The sequence below is a fragment of the Lissotriton helveticus genome, chromosome 3_2, assembly GCF_964261635.1.
Source record: "Lissotriton helveticus chromosome 3_2, aLisHel1.1, whole genome shotgun sequence".
NCBI lineage: Eukaryota > Metazoa > Chordata > Amphibia > Caudata > Salamandridae > Lissotriton > Lissotriton helveticus.
Genome location: NC_136062.1, coordinates 485,547,087 through 485,561,113, shown reverse-complemented (window position 1 = coordinate 485,561,113; position 14,027 = coordinate 485,547,087). Strand labels below are relative to the sequence as shown.

The window sequence follows — 14,027 nt, the reverse complement described above, 5'->3', positions numbered from 1 at the left end:
TTACAGGTAGGGGAAGGTCAGGGACCAATGGGTCCCTTCCCTGGGGTGGGTACACTCCCTATTGTGCCACCCTCCAGTGGGAGGGTGGCAGGAGCCTGTCCCTGGTTGGTTAGGTCCCCCCATCCTCGAGATGGCAGGGACTCAGAGTTGTGCTTCACCTCGCCTCCCCCAGCAGCAAATGTTCTGGGGAGGCTCACAAAAGCGGCATGCCTTTTGAAGCTCTTCCTCTCGTGAACCGTGCCCATCCTGGGGGAGGAGACGTGGCCCCTCGTCCCAGGATGTGCAATGTTTCAGGCCCCCGAGAGCAGCAGGCTCTCTACCAAGGGGTCCAGAAACATGTTGGTTGGTGTCCACCTAAGTAGCCACTCGGTTAGGTCACTAGGAGTTGGTCGAGTTTCAGAGGGAATCTCGAAGATGCCTGCTGGTGTGTATTTTACATTAAACCCACACTGATGCTAGTGTGGGATTTAATGTGCTGATAACTTCGATACCAGACTTCTCAGTTTTCAGTGTAGCCATTATGGTGCTGTGGAGTTCGTAATGACAAACTCCAGCACCATATACACAATGGCAGCACTGAATTTACAGTGCTCATGAATGGACTAGGGCACTGTAGGGGTAAAGGGCTCATGCACCTGGACCCTCACCACTGGCATAGGGCACCCAGCTAGAGGGGTGACTGATGTATGTCAGGGCAGTAGTTTGGGGGCATGACAAACCAGGATGTGTGCCATGTCGACTCTTCACTTTGTTCTGCACCAATACACTTAATCTGCAATGTGTGTGTGTGTGTGTGTGTGTGTGTGTGTGTGTGTGTGTGTGTGTGGATACAGGGCCTCTAAGGGCAGCACAAGAAGTGCTGCAGCCCTTAGGGGCCTTCCCTGGTCACCGTGCCCCGGGTACCTGTGGCACCAATTATCAGAGACTCCAATCGGGTTTAGGCTTCAATGTAATTTTACGGAAGGAACATAGGCCCTGGGTAACTGATTAGCAGGAGCCCAGGGCACACTCAATGAACATTAGCAATTCAGCAAAAAGTGGGGGCAACCATGCAAGGAAGAGGGCACTTCCTCACACTGACCTTTCTGCCAAAAGTGGGGCTTTGTCAAGGGGGCAGCGATCTCCACTCGCTGGAGAGGCCCTGGCTAGCATATCCAAGGGGAGCCAGCATTTGAGGCTCACCACCCTGAATGATCCTGTTGGTGGGTAGGTGTGAAGCGACACCACCCTAGCAGCCTTTGTCCCTGACCCACGAGAGGAGAAGGGCTCCCACCTTTGGAGCTCAGAAACAGGTCTGTGTGACAGGCTGCTGCAGACCAGTCAGCTAGACATGAGGGAGTTGGTTGTTTTTTTCAGGAGGCATCTCTAAGATGCCCTCTTAGAGCAGTTGGTTATAAATCTGCACACTGACATCAGCATGGGTTTATTATGCTGAGGCGTTTGATACAAAACTCCTTTTTTTCAGTAAAGCTACCATGGAGCTCCTAATGACAAACTCCTATCCCCATGTGCTCAATAGGGCTCCCCTGCACTTACAAAGTCTGTGAATGGCACACACACACACACACACACGGTAGTGGCATATTGCTCATGCAGCTGTGCCCTCACCTGTGGTAAAGTGCACCCTTTCTTAGGGCTGTGAGGCCTGCCAGAGGTGTGACTTACCTGTGCCATAGGCAGTGGTTGGTAGGCATGGCACAGACGTATTTATTTATTTTATTTATTTAAACTTATATCGCGCAACAGCTACCCGCAGTGGGTTTCCCGGCGCAAGGGATAGACTCAAGAAGGAAAACACAGACCTATCAGACAGCACCACAGATCAGAATAGAGCAGCAAAGGAGTATTTTTAAAAAAGTAAAGTTTTCAGTTTTTTCCTAAAAATGAATAGATTAGTTTCGGTTTTCAGAGAGGTGGGTAACGCGTTCCAGTATTTGGGACCTAGATGAGAAAAGGTCCGTCCCCCCATCCTAGCAAGCTTAAATCGTGGAACAACAAAGTCGCAGTTAATAGAAGATCTAAGTGTGCGACTAGGCTTGTACAGTTGGACCAGACTTTGTAAATACTTTGGGGCCAAACCCTACTTGATTTTAAAAAGATAGCAGATGGCTTTGAATTTGATGCGGTTGGAGATCCTGAGCCAATGTAAGTCACGCAGAGCCTGAGTGGCCGATCTCCTCGGGATATTACAGAGAAGTCGGGCTGCCGAGTTCTGGACGACCTGAAGTTTAACGGTAGCCACATCTGCGCCAAGATAGAGGACATTTCCGTAGTCCAGGCGAGATGTTACTAACGCCTGGACAACGGTTCTCCTGGTGGCAAGAGGCAGCATCCAGAGAATTTTCTGGAGCCATCGCAAGGTGGCAAAGCAGGTGGCGGCCTCCTTTGTGGCCTGCTGTCTCATGGAGAGTTTGTCATCTATTAAAAAGCCGAGGTTGCGGACCACAGAAGAAGGCTGAGGGAGGGGTCCCATCTCACTAGGCCAATGTTCTGGTCCCCATAGGTCTTTATGCTTCCCTAAGATAAGAATCTCGGTTTTGTCACCGTTCAGTATGCCATATCCTCTTTATAGTTTTCTCTGCACCAAAACAGTCTGAAATGGCAGGGTGTATGTTTGGTGAGGGGTCTCGGACGGTGGCACAATACATGCTGCAAACCTTGGAAGACCCTCTCTGGTCACAAGGCCCTTGGTACCAGTGGTACATTTTACAAGTGACTTACATGTAGGCCAGAGGTGTGCCAATTGTGGAAACGAAGGTACATTTTTGGGAAAGAACAGTCGATCAATCTGTAGTATGTTGAGCGCGACTGCTCACCTGTACGGACCTCAAGGCACTGGAAGTGGGAGGGTGCAGGTTCTGGTCTATCAAGGAGGGGGGGGGTCTGTCGAAGAGCCAGGTTTTGAGGTTTTTGTGAAGATGGGGAGCGATGTCTGTATGAGGTGAAGTGGAAGGGTGTTCCAGGCTCTGGCTGCCAGGAAGGAGTGGCCTCCCGATCTGGTCTCTGGTGTGGGGGGCCACGCATAGGAGAGCTGGGCTGATCGTAGGGTCCTTTGGGGTGCGTGAATTTGAGTAGACTGTTCAGGTTTGCTGGTCCGGTGTCGTGGCGGTCCTGGTGTGCGTGGGTGAGCATCTCAAAGGTGACTCTCGCTTCGATGGGGAGCCAGTGCAGTGTGCGCAGGTGCTGGGAGATGTAGCAGTGTCTTGGCAGGTCGAGGACCTGTCTTGCGGCAGCGTTCTGGATGTTCTGTTGCTTGCGGGTGAGGTTTTTGTTTATTTCGGCATAGTGCGTTGCCGTAGTCTCGTCCGCTGGTGACCAGGCACCTGGAATCTAATTGGGAGGGACTTGGGGCACACTCAGAGCGCATGAGTTATCAGACAAAAAGTGCGTGCGTGTGTGTGTTGTGTGTGTGGGAGGGGGCAAATCATTCAAAAAGGGGCACTTTCCTACAGATCGAGATTACTGTTCAATACGTTGGGTGTTAGACCTGACCTCCTTGGCATGGGTCTCCTTACATTCTCTCCCCTGGGCCTCCCACATGTATGACCCCTTCTTCAGGCTGGGGGCCTTCATGCTCAACAGTAGCCCGTGTGAGGCCACCCTAATGATAAACTAACCTCTGACTTCGCAGATCCCCCAGAACATGGGGAGATGATAGGAACCCCTGAATAGCTCCCCCGATCCCCAAGATTCATGAAACATATTTGTAGAGAAGAACAGTAGAAATTCCCAGTTTAGAAACCACCCTTTTCCTAAGACCCCTGTCTTCTTAGCCACAACACCGTACTTTGGGCCATAGGAAACGTGTAGGCCGAACACACCAGGCCAGGTTGTCTCCCCCCGCCTAAGGGTAGAGTACCTCTCCCAAGTGAGAGGGGTGGAGTAGTTTCGATCGCATGTCCTGCCTCCCACGAGGACGGCCCCACTCCCCGCTGGTCGTCTAGAAACCCGGCGGGCTTCCTTCAATGGAACAAGGTGCGATCTGGCAGGAAACTCCCACCGTCGGGACCGGGGCACCAGAGAACCCCAGCCAGATCACAGGACTTCAAAGCCGCCCAGGATTAGAAGTAGCAGCCCCTTTCTGCTAGGGAGTTGCTTTTTTCGTGGAACCAGAGAGCCCTGCTGACTGTCGCTGTTCGCCAGACCAGTACGTGATCGCTTCATCCCCGGCAACCGGAGAGCCCTGCTGACGCTGTCACGCTTGACCCATCCTATAGTATGCTTCGCTTTTCCCCGATCGAGCCCAGCTGACTTTATCGCGGCTCAACTCCGACCCAAGGACGCTTCACTTGCCACCTAGAGCCCTGCTGACGTTGTCGCGGCTCAACCCATCCTCCGGTACGCTTTGCTTTTCCCGGATCGAGCCCAACTGACTTTGTCGTGGCTCGAGCCGGACACCTCGTACGTACCCACTACAGCCTTTCAACGCGGCTCGAAGAGAGCGAGCCGGACGCTGGTACGTCCCGTACCCGCACCACAGCAGCCTTTCAACGTGGCTCGAGGAGAGTGAGCCGGACTCTGGTACGTCCTGTACCCTCACCACAGCAGCCTTTCAACGCGGCTTGGAGTGCGAGCCGGACTGTGGTACGTCCCGTACCCGCAGCAGCCTTTCAACACGGCTCAAGGAAAGCAAGCCGGGCGCTGGTACGTCCCGTACCCGCACCACAGCAGCCTTTCAACGTGGCTCAAGGAGAGCAAGCCTGACGCCAGGTACACCTCGTACCTTTCTCCGCAACCCCTCAGTCACTCTTCACGGTTCCCCAGAACCGACCCGGACTGCTGCACACCTCGTATCCGTGGACTCGAGCCCACCTCCCGTTTTGACTGTGAGTACCTGAACTGCCCCACTGATTCGGACCCTGATCGAACTGTCCCTCACGGAAACGCACCTGGGGTTGCCTTTATCCCCAGCCTTATTGTAGTGTGTATCCCTTCCCCTTTCTGACCGGATGACAATTGTTATATAAAGAACCCCCCTGTTATAAGTAACTGGTGTGGTGTCCCTTTTGTAGTGTGGTGAGACCTTACTGTGCATAAACATAAATGCGGAATCCTCTCATCTGAGCACCAGACTAAAGCACTCTGCAATGTTTCTAGAGGAGGTGGGTCCCTGTTTGGCCAGAGGCATCTACTTCTGCCAACCAGAGACCTCCAAATCTAATATTGGGCTATACTCATGTGGGATATTCCACTTTATTGTTGGGGATATAATGAAAAGATTTATAGGGTGTGTGCTTGAGATAATGAGCCATCCATCCACTTCATATTTGCAGTGTTCACTTTTATCTAACCTCCCCTTTAGTGCTGTACACAGTGACCCTGTTACTTACGTATGTGTTCTAAATATTTTAAAATAGCCAGGCGATGGTTTGATAAACTCTCCATAAATTCAGTTCTCTTTAAGTTTGCAACATGATGCGAACTAAAACTGTTGATTGTTTTTTGTAGGACAACTGGAGAAGTGGTTTCTGGAGTGGTAAATAAAGTCTTTAACCAGCCGAAAGCCAGAGCAAAAGAGCTTGGTGTTGACATATGCCTTATGTATGTAGAGATCGAGCGGGGAGAGCCTGTACAGGAAGAGTTGCTGAAAGGGTTGGACAACAAGAACCCCAAGATCATTGTGGCATGTGCTGAGACCTTGAGGAAGGCGCTAAGGTAAGGCTTCATGGTCATTGTTGATTTGTTTTTCATGTTTGTCTGCAGGCCATAGGTACTTTTAAGAGGCTCGTCTTGTAATATTCCAGCACATCTGATGTATGTATAGGATTTCCATTTCTTTAGAATTTAACTTGTTTTACTTCTAGAGCTTTAGTGTGTTCTTTGTATTTGCTTATGTTTCTTTGTTGAAGTGTTCAACTAAAAGTACAAATGATTGAAAAATAACTAGCTGTGAGGTTTTAGCAAAGAGGTGATTGGCAGCAGAATATTTTGCTGTTCGCCTTTCTTAGCTGCTCCTTTCTACCTTTTCTTTAAATTGGTATTGTAGGAAAGTGCCCCTTCTTGCCCCCCACATTTGGCCTAATGTTGATGTACTATGACTGAGTGTGCCTTACGTTCCTGCCAACCAGGTACCCAGGGTCTGTGTTACTTACCCAAACTACTGTTGCTAAACTTAATTGGCAACTCTCTGGCCACATGCAAGTCCCTTTTAAAGGGGTACTCTAGGTACCAAGAGCACTGTGGCCGTCGAAGGCCTTTATGGGCTGCAGTACCTATTGTGCCACACGCACACCCACACGTCCGCCATGGCAGGCTTCGTGCTTTGGCGCAGAACAAAGTGAAGTCGACTTGGCATACATCCCGGTGTGCCATGCCTACAATCCACTGCCCTGACGTAGGTAATCCACCCCTCTACCTGGGTGCACCATACCAGTGGTGAGGGTACAGATGCATGAGCTCTGTACCCACACTGATGCCAGTGTGGGATTTAATGAAAAATGCACTCCGAGGGCATCTTAGAGAGAGCCCCCTGTAAAACGACCTAACTCGAGTATTCTGTCTGAGTGGCTGCTCGCCAGCTGCCATCACCAGAAATGTTTCTGGGCCCCTGGTTCGAGAACCTGCCGCTCTCTAGGTCCTGAAACGAAGCATATCCTGGGACGAGGTGCCACGCCTCCAGTAGTGATGGTGACATGATACAGGCACCTTTTCTACTGTTGAATCATCTCCATTTTAAACCATGCTTTGGCGTCGTAAGACCTATCTTCACAAGAGCTAGGTTTCCTTATAATGGAAAGAATGTCTTTCTTGTGTTTGTTGGTCCTTATCTGAGAATCTCCAATGGAATACATTTAGGCTGGAATGCGTTTGTCGTCCTTTTTCGTTACCCAGATCTTGTGCACTCTTTTTTTTTTTTTTTTTTTCTTTCCAGTCATTAATTTTCTTTTTCTTCCTTATCTAGCGAATTTGGTTCGAAAACAGTTGCTTTAAAGCCAATCATCAAAGTTTTGCCAAAATTGTTTGAGTCTCGAGAGAAAGCAGTGCGAGATGAAGCCAAGCTCTTCGCAGTGGAGATTTACCGCTGGATACGGGATGCTTTGAGACCTCCATTGCAGAACATAAACTCTGTTCAGGTAAATGGTGATATTTCTCCTATTCCAGTGGTTGGGATGTGCTGGTGGTCTTCATCGGCTTCATAGCATCCTCGTCTTGAGATGTTTACAGAAAGGCTATAAACCCTACTAGTGCTATTCCGTATCCTTACCTGTGATTGTCTGTAACAAAGTGGATTTTTTTTAAGGGGGGGGGGGGGGGGAGGCAATTTCCCACTCCAAAGGACCGCCTGCAAGATGTCACGTACCTTCTGCTCGGTCCCTGCTATTGTGATAAAGCAGTCAGTCTTGTAGGCAGTTTGTAAAGTGTTCTCAGTAGACTGGAACCTTAGCAACCTTGACTGGGAGGGGTTTGGGGGTGTCTTCCATGCAGAGGCCACCAGCAAAGTCCAGTCCAAGTTTCAGTTGTCACCGGTCTGCTGACAATAGTATCAAGCAGTCTAGTCTGCTAAAGTCACTCGGAACCAGATATGTGGGCAGCTTTCCTCCCACTGGGATTGGCCCCAGCATGACTATGGCTACAAAAACCTAACATTTACTTGTGACAGGACATTAAGGTTCGAGGCATGTGTGGCTGTAGATACAAATGCTTTGGGTACTTCCATCTAGTGTTTGGTCGGGACGTGTGCAGTTTGTTTTTTCTTCGAAGTAGTGTTTTGAGTCTCAAACTAGTAACTCCTCCTTTTGGGGAATACTGCGCCCAGGCTTCGACTCCATGCTAGATTGTTTTCTTTCCGCTGTCTTCTGTCATGTGCTCCATCGATAAGAGTTGAAACTGCTCGGTCTCCTTTAAGTTAATAATTTCTCACCTGTTCCCTCGTAGATGTTTTTTCACATGCGTTCTCACACTGCGTTTTCAATTAAGAACCATCGCACATGGGTCTGACTCTGTTAGATCGTGGCCTCTTTGGCCCCGCCATCGGGGCTTTGTTTTTCTCAATTCGGCTTCAACGATGAACTGCTGATTGTAGGAGGCTGGGTTTCTGTTGCAGTAATCCCCCACACTTTTGCGAGATTTCAAATCCTCTTTGATTTGATGTGCCCTAGGTCCATGCCAATGAGGTGCCCAGAGCATGTGTTCTTTCCCAAAACTGTACCTTTTTACCCCTATTTGACACCTCTCTGGCCACATTTAAGTCTATTGTAAAAGTTACCATGGGAACCAAGGGTGCTGTGACCAGGGAAGGCCTCTAAGGGCTTCAGAGCATTGTGCCACCCTTAGAGGTCTTGTACCTTAACACACACGCTGCCATTGCAAGCTGCATGTTTTGATGAAGAGCAAAGTGAAGAGTTGACATGGTACACCTGTGCCATGCCTGCAACCCACTGCCTATGGTATAGGTAAGACACCCCTCTAGCTGGGAGCTCTATACCACTGGTGGGGGTACAGTTGCATGAGCCCTGTATCTCTACAGTGTCTAAGTGCAGTAAAGCCATGAAGGGTATATGATGTGGAGTTTGTAATGACAAACTCTCCCATCACCATAATGGTTTCACTGCATTCTGGGAAGTTTAGTAGCAATACTAATAATCCGCATAATCTGCAATAATCAGTAATTTTATACAATGCACTCGGAGCGCATCTTGTAGAGGCCCCCTGAAAATCGACCAGCCTCTGGTGGGTTCCCTGACTGGTAAACACCAGTCTGCCACCAACGGCCACCCCTGGGGTGGGAACCTTTGCTCCCTGAGCCCAGAAACAAAGCCTTTCCTGAGCGGAGGTGGTCACACCTCCCCCTAGGTCAGGAAGAGCCTGCTGCCTTTGTAATGCGACCTCCAGCCCCTACTATCAGGAGCCGGCCCCCTTCTGTCTCCACTCCTTTTTGTCTGGTAGGCACCTCTGCCAACCCCACTCCTCAGGTAGGGGGGACGAGGTGAAGATCACTCCTCAATGGCTACCATCTTGCAGATGGTAGGCATTCCCAATCACAATTAGGGATTGTGTCCACTCCCCCATGTGTTGTGAGCACAACAAGAGTATAGTCACCCTACGTTCAGTTGCCCATTGGCTACTGACCTTGAGACCCCTAAAACGCTCCCTAAATACAGTATTTAGGGGCAGACCTGAACCAAGAAGGCGGGTTCCCGCAACCTACAAAAGACGAAAGACCCCCAGCAGAGGAGACTGCAGAGAAGAACTGACTTGGCCCCAGCCCTATCAGCTGGTCCGTAGTTTCCAGAGATTCTGTGCCAAAATCTCCTTATTATCCAGCCAGTAACCTCCAGAACGTCTTTAGGATTGACTGCCTCCACAAAGATCAGATCTCGTGAAAATCTGCTCTGCTAAAAAAACTCCAAGGAAAGATTCCGAGCCTGCTGAGGACCAAGAAACCAGACACCTGGAACCACCACTGCACACCTGACTCCTACATCTGAGTGGCCCACTGGCCCAGAGTCTGAGTCCACTGTGGGTTGACCCCTCCAGGACTCCCGGATGTCGCCTGCAGCCTCTGCACGGACACACACACCCACCCACCCACAACCCAAGTGAACTAGTAAGGAGAGATCTAACCTCAAATGTCACCCCTGCATGCAGCCGCCCTGCGCCCTGGACAAGAGAACCTAAGGTGCACCTACGCCCGAGCCCTCCATCCTACCTGCCCAGCTGTTGATTCCTGCTGGAAGACTTCTGGACTGAGCCTGCAGCCAAAATCCAATTTGGCAACTCCCATTGAAAACAGGGCACCTGGCCGCCCCTGTGCATCAGTGCGTGCACTTTGTGTGCTACATCGGATCCCCCTTTGTCATAAGTCAAGGAGCTTTGCTCCCACAACCTTGTGGCCTGCTTGTGAACAGCCACCTGCCAGAGGCCCCCTAGCCCCCGTTGGATTACATTGAGCCTCCGCACCGGCTGCCCAGTGCCGCTGAGGGTGCTTTGAGTGTGCATCCTCGATTCTGGGGGAACCCTGGTTCTAAACCTAGAAAAGCAACTCCCAAACCTAAGTACTTACCGTTAAGTTGATAACATTGTTTGCTCCTCTTAAGACTGCGTGAAACTGTTCTTGTGAACAAATGAAAAAATACTTTTATTTGATCTAAATCATAAAAGGGCGGCACATCCGTCAATATACATAAAATTTACAAGCAAATATTCCGATTTGTTAGTTGGGCTAAATCTCATTAAAATTTGTAATAAAAACAAGTTGAGACAATATACACTGGTTTCCTACAGTCTTATTGGTAGCCAGCCATGCTATAAAAAGCGGACTTCTTGTGGGTTTCTGCTTGAGCTATGCATGGCAGCGCAGGGTACATTATCTTTAACCCCTACCATGCTGATGACGGCCCCCAGCTGTCATGCATCACGGTGGGCGTGTGCTGATGACGGCTGGGGGCCGTCATGAAACCGCCCACTCTTCAAAACGGCCGCACGGGCGCAGAATCACGGCCATGCCCAAGGGGTTGAAACCAGCCCTAGAGCGATGGACAAGTGTAATTGACAGTGTTCATTTCAATAAAAAGATGGTTCTAGAAGAAGAGGTCTTTATATTTATATTTGTTTTATGAAGTGGTGTGGCTAAAAATAAGTTTAACTTTGTAATCTATGATGAGGTGCTAATTCCACTGATTTCCTGTTTTTTCTCCAAGGTAAAGTGCATGGTGCTGTAAACAAATGGACTGCAAAGTGTTCAGTTGCACTTTATCACCTTCCGTGCGCAAACGTCTCGAGTTCTTTCGCTGTTTACTAGTTCATTAGCCACCAGGCTCAAACTTTTTTGCCTTGCATGACAATTGTACTGTCGAGTCTCCTAAACATTTTATTACGGCAGATCTACAAATCCTTATTTGTTCTCTTTTCAGTATTGGCTGTAGGAGTACTTTCCGTATGGATAATGGTGCCAGACAGATGCATAGTAGGTGGAGTAATGACTCCTCCCCTTGTCCACATAGGCGGCAATCCACTATAGGCCATGCCAGTGTCCATTTTGGGATAAGATCTGTTGATGGGTTGACACACAATCTCAATAAAATAAATTTCTATGTTTAATTTGCAAAATATTTTATCGGTTATGGCTGAGGTTTTAACATTTAATAGGTTGGCATCACCATCAATTCGTTGGTATTTGAGGTCAAAGAAGCTTTGTTACCTGGGATCGACGCTTGATGATTTTATTGACTATTCGTTAAAACTCTGGATAGGATGATATTGTGTGCCACGCGTCCCCTAGCTTTAGAGCTGCAATGGATTGTTGTACGAATGGGTAAACTGAGTTGCACAGTGTGGATTGCTTTTCAACCTCCAGCCAGCAGTAGTGCGCAAGAGTCTTCCTCCGCTGCCCGCATTCTTCAATAGTATTTGGCAAGGGCCCCTTGTCTTGTCGGGATTTTTTATTTTTTTACCCGAATTCCAATCTAACAGGGCTTGTGAAATATGACGCGTAATTGAAAATAGATTCTTGAAAGGGCTAGTTTGCGCAGTATTTAAGACTTGGTCCTTTGTGTTTAGGAGTTCCGATCCATAAGTGATTGATGGCAAGAATTTTGCTGCACAACATTTAGTAAATGGGTTGTCGAACAGTCACTACGTTTTTTTGCAAGGTTATAAATGCGAATAGTAACTGTTTTGATTTGACTTTCCGTAATTCTAAATATTGTTTAGAGTTGAGATGTTGATCTAATGGTACACCCAGGGGGTTCCTGTGAATCGTCTGGGTACATTTTGGTGTTTTTTTATGTAAGCTATAAAAACACAACCGTACAGTTTTGGAAATGTAGAACTAGTTTGGCTGAGGCTGTGTATTCTGCTAGTTGGTTTATCAATCTATGTTGGCCTCAATGTGTTTGAGAGAGAAACACCATGTCATCGGCATATTGCAGGCTTGATATTGAGACATTGCCCAATTTTAGAGGGTCACCTTGTGTTTGGCGGAGGTTATCTAAGTCAGCTGTTTTCATGTTAAATAAACAGGGGGCCAGAACACACCTCCGTTTTAATTTGTTGGTCATGATTTTGTTTGTTGGGCTTCGACCGTCTCCATTTTTATTTAGACCCATGTTTTTGAGTAGAGATGGATATTGCGTCTAATTTAGTGGGAGCTCCCCAGGATTTCATTTTTGCGCATATCCTGGATCTAGGGCCCTTGTCGAAAGCTGTATTGAGGTCTAAAAAACAGGCATGCAAAACATTTGAGTTGACAATAGCTTGATTGGCCAGGAGCGTGACAGCAGAACAGGAGCGTAACAGCAGAACAATTTTCACAAGACAAACTTATGTAAGTGTGGAATTACTTTGTATAAAATTCTAAGAAACTGCAAGTATATAAATTACTGATTTTACTTAACTTTTCTCTAGGGAATGTCCCAGTGTCATATCTAGGGATACACACTGAGTAGAAAAAGTAACTGAAAAGTAATTCAAACTGGTTACAGGCAAGTCATTTGTAAAGCAATCTAATTGCATTCAACTGCATTCAAGGGGAGGGGGCAGAGTGGGAGAAGAGGAGAGTAGCTGCACAATCTGACAACCACTGGCGCATTGCTTGTAAACAAACGTGCCCCAAGAGGAACTCCTTCAGCACCTCCCAGAGGAGTACAAAAAGGGCAAGAGATAGTGGCTGAGGGCTAGCTCCTCTCTAATATCACAACCATCATCAATCAGGGACTCTTTTCTTGATATCCCCCACCCCTAACACCTGATCACACACCTGTCTAGGCCAGAGTGCAAAACATTCTTCAAAATTGGCAGCCCATAACATCAGACCAATGGGTATTGGACATGATCATGACATGATCCAACATGGCTGTTGTCTAGAGCTCGTCAACACCCCCAAACATTCCACCTTCCACTCACAAAGTCTGGAACACCAAACACTGCTCACACAGGAAGTCCAAGACCCCCTCCTCAAAGACCGAATAGAACCCGTCCCTTAACAGTACTAGGGGTTAGGAACATACTCGCTCTACTTCCTCTGCCCCAAAAACGATGGCTCTCTATAGCCTACTTTGGATCTAAGGTCTTCAAACCATTACATCCTGGGGTCTCTCTACAAGACGTAATTCCTCTTGTGCAACAAGGTGACTTTCTCTCGGCCCTAGACTGGAAAGACTCCTACTTCGATATTCCAATACATCCTGTTCATCGCAAATATCTAAGATTCGTCATAGCGGTGGACAGGGTCCGAGTCTCTGCAGGTACGCTTGCCATCTGTGATTATGGGCACATCGCGTAATCCCTCGTGTCTAACAAGAAGTGAATGTCGGTCTGTAATGCAACTGGTGCTCATGTAAAGCGCTCTGATACCTTGGTCTAGTTCACGCTATATTATCCACCCCCCACCTCCCCCCAAGTTTTTAACATAATGAAGTCCTCCCATTTGGAGTGCCTACAGCACTTTGAGTATTAACCAAGTACCTAACAGCGGTAGCAGCGCACTTGGTATGCAAAATATACATGTGTCCCATATCTGGACGACTGTCTTACCACATCCTGTCTACAGCATACTCAAAACACTATAGACTTGCTCCATCAACTAGGCGTCGCCATCAATTTCCAAAAATCCCATCTTCAGCCTTTACAAATTCAACCATATCTAGGAGCTATCCTAAACCCACAACAAGTGATTGCTTTTCCCAGTGCAGCCACACTGCAGTTATCACTCCTATCTCACACCGTTTGACTTTGGGCTCTACTTCACAACGTTCATCTCTTGGCGGAACACCTTCCAGGAACAGACAACTTTTACGACCTTCTCAGCAGGATGCGGCAACAAGTCCACAAGAGGAGACGTCACCCTAAAATAGTCTTCCCCTACTTTCACGATAAACACAAATGCCCAAGCTTCGCACCCAGGTTCCCTCACCCACTATCAAAGGGCAATGCTCTGTGGAAGAATTGGTCGTGGATATTTGCCTATGATTTTCCGCCTCTCCCATTTCTGGTTCAGAAGCTCAGGCAAACATCCCTCACACTCATATCAGTAGCCTCCACATGGGCAAGACTATCATAGTTCACCACACTACTTGACCTATTAGTAG

The 14,027-nt window shown here is 48.2% G+C and overlaps 1 protein-coding gene across 6 annotated transcripts in view; it reads left to right on the top strand.

The window, feature by feature from the left end:
• Positions 1-14,027, top strand: part of CKAP5 (cytoskeleton associated protein 5) — a 722,261-nt gene that overhangs the window by 90,036 nt on the left and 618,198 nt on the right. For all 6 annotated transcript variants that reach the window (XM_078684427.1, XM_078684424.1, XM_078684429.1 and 3 more), the window contains exons 4-5: positions 5,449-5,655; positions 6,902-7,073. In XM_078684427.1, coding sequence (XP_078540553.1) covers positions 5,449-5,655; positions 6,902-7,073 — 379 coding nt within the window. The remainder of the gene's footprint in view (positions 1-5,448; positions 5,656-6,901; positions 7,074-14,027) is intronic.